General features: G+C 36.1%; 1 protein-coding gene across 1 annotated transcript; it reads left to right on the forward strand.

Annotated features, from left to right (window-relative positions):
- The first annotated feature begins 717 nt into the window (after nt 1-717).
- LOC110940088 lies at nt 718-2,997 on the forward strand. The gene is made up of 4 exons (XM_022181649.2): nt 718-1,044; nt 1,987-2,079; nt 2,548-2,679; nt 2,772-2,997. The coding sequence occupies exons 1-4, from the start codon at nt 817-819 to the stop codon at nt 2,811-2,813; spliced, it is 495 nt and encodes a 164-aa protein (XP_022037341.1). The 5' UTR covers nt 718-816; the 3' UTR covers nt 2,814-2,997.
- Nucleotides 2,998-5,091: the final 2,094 nt, after the last annotated feature.

The following is a 5,091-nucleotide window of genomic DNA, read 5'->3' on the forward strand; positions in this document are numbered from 1 at the left end:
AACGTTTGACCATTTACTACTCCAGTTTCCCCGCTAGGAGTTCGCTAACACTCTTAAAAGTACATATCACATTTCTTCCCTCCCATTTTCACAATAGATATTTCAGCAAGTTGCACATCCCTTAAAGGTGACCATATAATTAATCCTTTGAGGAAAAAACCTTATAAGAATATAAAAATAAATACCTTTGTATTTGTATCTAAAAATATATGAAATTTCACATGATATAGATTTCTATTCTATTTTAAATGGACTAAGCTTTTTTGTAAAGAGCAATTTTATTCACCACACTAGAGCTAATATCAATGCAAGGTTGGTTAAGAATAGCAACAGACCTCTCAAATTTAACCAACAATTCATAACTTTTTAAAATAATATGTTATAACAATTGATTAACAAACTTTAATTTTATCATTGAAACTTTATATGTAACCACAAAATAAATGTAAGTGACAAAAATTCCGGTCAAACCAATCATGAAATACAAACACACACATATATATACAACGTCCAAATGAAGATTTGATAGAAGAAGATACAAATACAAACATACATATACATAACGTAGAAATGTCAACTAAGTCATGCACCTTATCCTTATGGACCCAAATTCACATGGCTGGTGGCAAAAGTTGGAAAAAACCAAGGATCTAATCAATATTCCACCAAACCTATCACTTTCACATTCATGAATGATGAATGCAAAATATCTAAGACAGATATTTTATATGATTGGCCAAAATATCTTTTGATCTCTTTATAAAATCTTTATCTTTGGTCTGGTTTCACCTACAATCCTAGATAAGATTTTTATAGATGGAAACTTGTACGAGACCGAGCAGGAGCGATGCTCATTTGTCTAGAGACGAAGAAGCAAAGATCGAAGGTGAAACCAGGGACTACTTTGACGGGTTAGCGCCAAAGCGTCACACAAAGCCGCAACGCAGTGAATATGCTGCACAATATGTCGACGCTGTGCCCGGTGATGGTGAGGGTGTTATTCCTGAGTATACTCAGTTCCAGCATCTTGAACAAAACTCTGAGGTTGGTTATTTTCAGATTTAAGTTATATATATTAAATAATAAATAAAGCTTATTTGTAGCTAAATATTAAGTTTAATATATAATATATTTTTATTTTTTAATATTATTTTTTTGCCGTACCCGTATCTTGCATTTTTGAGTTTTGCCGTTCCCAGTACCCGTATCGTCCCCGTACCTCAGTCCCGTACCCGTATCCGTGCTACATAGATTCATACCATAAAATAGATTGTTTTTTCTTCTAAGTTAGATAGACACCTCATTTAATCTACTTACTGAATATTTTTACCGGATCATTAGAAATTTAATTAGTTATGAACATAGTTGTCAAAGGCGCAAGGCCCAAAGGGCGTGCCTTGGGCCTACGCGCAAGGCGCCTAAAAAGCGAGGGCCCGAGGTAAGCAAGGCGCATAGCATAAGTATACCGTGTTTTGGGTTTTAGATATGTTTGCTTTTTTAGAGTTAGTTTAGGCCGGTTCCAGGTCATTTTTTTATGTTTCAGATTAGTTTGGCCCGAATTTGCAGAATTTTGCCGGAATCTCGCCCAAAGGTCGCTAGAGCGCCTGGATGGCAGCAAGGCATTTTCCCTGCGCCTCATCTCGCTTGAGAGCCTAGGCGCGCGCCCGAAGGGCTTTTGACAGCATAGGTTATGGACTTACAGTGTGAATTCAGCAGCTAGGTTTTTTGAATATACATGCTACAGTAACTCGATGTAAATTCACATAAGTGTAGAAAAACACACATACTACATAAAGAACTAAAGAAATGGTAAATTTACCTGTATCTACGCATTGCCATAATGCGTCAATTCGATACTAACTTTCACATATTTGCTACACCTCCTGTGGAGCAGTTTCCATATTGCATATATGTGTTTTTGAAACTCAGATCTGTCCTTAAAGGAGCAAGTTCAGCTTTTCTCATATTATTGAATCTGTGTTGCAGAAACTGGTTTACTCAGGTAACAAAGTGACTGATGAGTTTGTGGAGACAGAATATTACAAGGATCTTAATGGTGTCGACAAGCAACATCACACGGTATAAAATAAATACATATAACCATTGATTGAACCATGTTGTGGTCTTTTAGCATTTTTACAAGAATGATGGTTTATTTACATAAGTATCCAAATATTAGAGATGACCATCGACCCATTTCTTTAATGAATGAGTCAATCGATTCCAGTTATAACAAAGATAACAAGTCAAATGGTAAAAATAGAGCTTAAACGAAAACGGGTCAAATGGGCTGAATAGATTGAACGACATCAAACTGTAACTTTTAATGCATAAAACCTCCTAAATCTTTTTGTTCACAAATAACTGGATTATTACTGAAACAATATAAATTTTGTAATAATATTTTACAGTTGACACACTAAGTGTTTAGAAAAACTGGTCAAAGAGTTTCTGTTTAACCTGACCCGTTTCAAGTGATCCACCAAATATGACGGGTTGATACTTTACATAACGAAGCTTACCATATTGTGCTTGTTGATCTGCCAGACAGGAACAGGGTTCATCAAAGTAGATAACACAAATGGCTTCAACCTAGTCCCGGAATCTGAATTTGAACATCATGCTTCTTGCAAGGGGAACCCCGCTACCAACGAGTGGACCCCAGCACCTGCTGACACGGTAAAACTTCATAGAACTTGGTTAGTCAATGAACTTTAATAATTTTTAAATCTAAACATCTAAAGACGATTTTATTGAACTTTCTATTGCAGGCATCTTTTGTGTCCACTAAACCTCCTAGAAGTGATAGCTGAAATGGATTCATTGCTGCAGATGTCATGAAATAGCATCTACAATTACAATACTAGTCATTGCATTTTCAGTACTAAAGTTACTGTGTACGTCTGTTCCGAGGAATTGTGTGTAACTGAAACTAAGATGTGTTTGCGCTAATGAATAATACATTTGACGATGCTGTTCAATTTGCTTGCTGCTTAATTTAAATCTTTTTATATGATTAATTGGATTATATAATCCATTAACGGGATTATTTTATTTAAAACCTTATTATAAAGACCTCAAAATATTACAATCGGCTACTGTTAAGCTGCAACAAACAAAGCTGTATGCATAGTAAATAGACCAAAACAGGCCAAAACAGTTGATCATATTTTAGCTTGACTAGCTTTTAACTAGATTAATGATTACATACTAGATGATAGTATCTTAGCTTTAGCTAATGTGTCTCAATAACCTTAAACAGATAATCTTAACTCAACTAGCATGCATCCAGAAAAATATAAGGGCAGAAACATGAGAATAAGAGATAATTCTTGGATTCAAAGTAGTGACATTACAAAAAATGTCCACATAAAACCGAGCCGTCCCCGAAAACTCTGGAAAAAATTTAGGCCTCGGGCATAAAAAAGAACTGGACCCAAAATTGTGGTTAAGGAGAAATGAATTAAAACTCTGGTAAAAACTTGAACTTGAGACATTTACATCATCTTGAGATAGTTTTTTCCACTACACCACAAACACTTTTTTTGCATAATAAACGGATGAATATAATAAATATATAAAAGCTTATAAAGACTTCTCGGGCCCTTTCAAAATTTGGACCTCGGGCGTCGGCACAGGTTGGCCAGCCCTGACATAAAATCTCCTAAATCTTTTTGTCCACAGAAATTAGATTATTGCAGAAATAATATTTTTTTTTTTTTTGTAATAATATTTGACAGCTGACACACTAATCCGGAAAATAAACTGGTCACAGAGCTTCTGGTCAACCCGACCCGTTTCAAGTAATCCGGAAAATGCCCACCTTGACCTGTCACCCAAGTACCCACACATTTTTCCATATCTACCAAATATAGATGGCACAAACGGCAGTGCCTTATTAATATCCTAATACGAGATGATAGTAATTTATCTTTAGCTATTGTGTCTCATAAGTCATAACCTTCAACAGATAATCTCAACTCAACTAGCATGCATCCGGATAAAAAAAAGAGAGGAGGAAACATGAGAATAAGAAGACAGTTCTTGGAATTTTAAATACGACATCTGCTGGTCAATGAACACGTAACGTGCATACCGATAAAGAATAATGCATAGTGGTAACTTACTATGTGAGGCAGAAAACTCGATATATATTAATTATGCATCATGAATTCATTTCCATGCTATATGATGTCACAGTTTCCATAGGAAAATATTAACGATTCCGCAAAGGTGCCAACGAGAATATACTCCGCAAAGGTCCTCATCGTTATACTTTAAGCAACATTTTGATAAAACACCAGTTAGAAATGACGTTTTGCATCATTTTAGAATGGTACCTTTCGAAAATTTCTTTCAAGTCAATGCATAGGATTTAAAGGATACAACAGCCAACTCAGCTTCGGCCACATGTTGCAACTAGTGATGGGCCCCACTGTTGGTTCAGGTCCCTCACTCCACACACTCAACACACACTCACAACTCACCTATGTATCTATATGATATGTCACTGAATGTGCAGACGATTTACAAAATGAAGCTGGTTCTATATTACTATATTATCGAAGGAAAGGAAGGGTACATTGCAAACAATTAACTATCCTATTTATAATAAAAAAATAACAAAACACATGCATAAAAACAACTCCACGTTCTCCTGCTTGTTAGGCAACAAACCAACGTGCATCTCCATTAAACTCGGTCAACTTCTTCAACAACCAAGACCCTTCTCCAAGCTAATTAAACGTGACCCAAAATATCCCAGCTATTGCAACCCATTTGACTGGTTTACATGTTGACCCGTAACCCGTTAAACTGTGATCCGATAACGCACCGACCCGTGACCCGTAAATAAACCCGAATAATCCAACACCCACCTGTGTTATAAATAATACAAAAATATTAATAAGCAAGTCGTGTTACAAGCGTGGAAGGGAAACCAAAACTCCAGCTATTAGTTTAACAAATCATTATTAATTACTATTTGCTTCCTTGTTGGGCATTCGCGCCGGGGGTCTCATTGGAAGCAATCTCTCTATTCCTACGGGGTAGAGGTAAGGCGGTCTACATCTTACCCTCCTCAGACCCTAC

This window comes from Helianthus annuus, chromosome 5, assembly GCF_002127325.2.
Source record: "Helianthus annuus cultivar XRQ/B chromosome 5, HanXRQr2.0-SUNRISE, whole genome shotgun sequence".
In the NCBI taxonomy this organism is placed as follows: domain Eukaryota; kingdom Viridiplantae; phylum Streptophyta; class Magnoliopsida; order Asterales; family Asteraceae; genus Helianthus; species Helianthus annuus.

Excerpts from the sequence above, each read along its gene's own strand:
- LOC110940088 (XM_022181649.2), top strand. The coding sequence starts at position 817 with ATGGAAACTTGTACGAGACCGAGCAGGAGCGATGCTCATTTGTCTAGA. Across the intron at positions 2,080-2,547 it reads TCGACAAGCAACATCACACG|ACAGGAACAGGGTTCATCAA; the intron begins GTATAAAATAAA and ends TTGATCTGCCAG. Across the intron at positions 2,680-2,771 it reads CCCCAGCACCTGCTGACACG|GCATCTTTTGTGTCCACTAA; the intron begins GTAAAACTTCAT and ends TTTCTATTGCAG.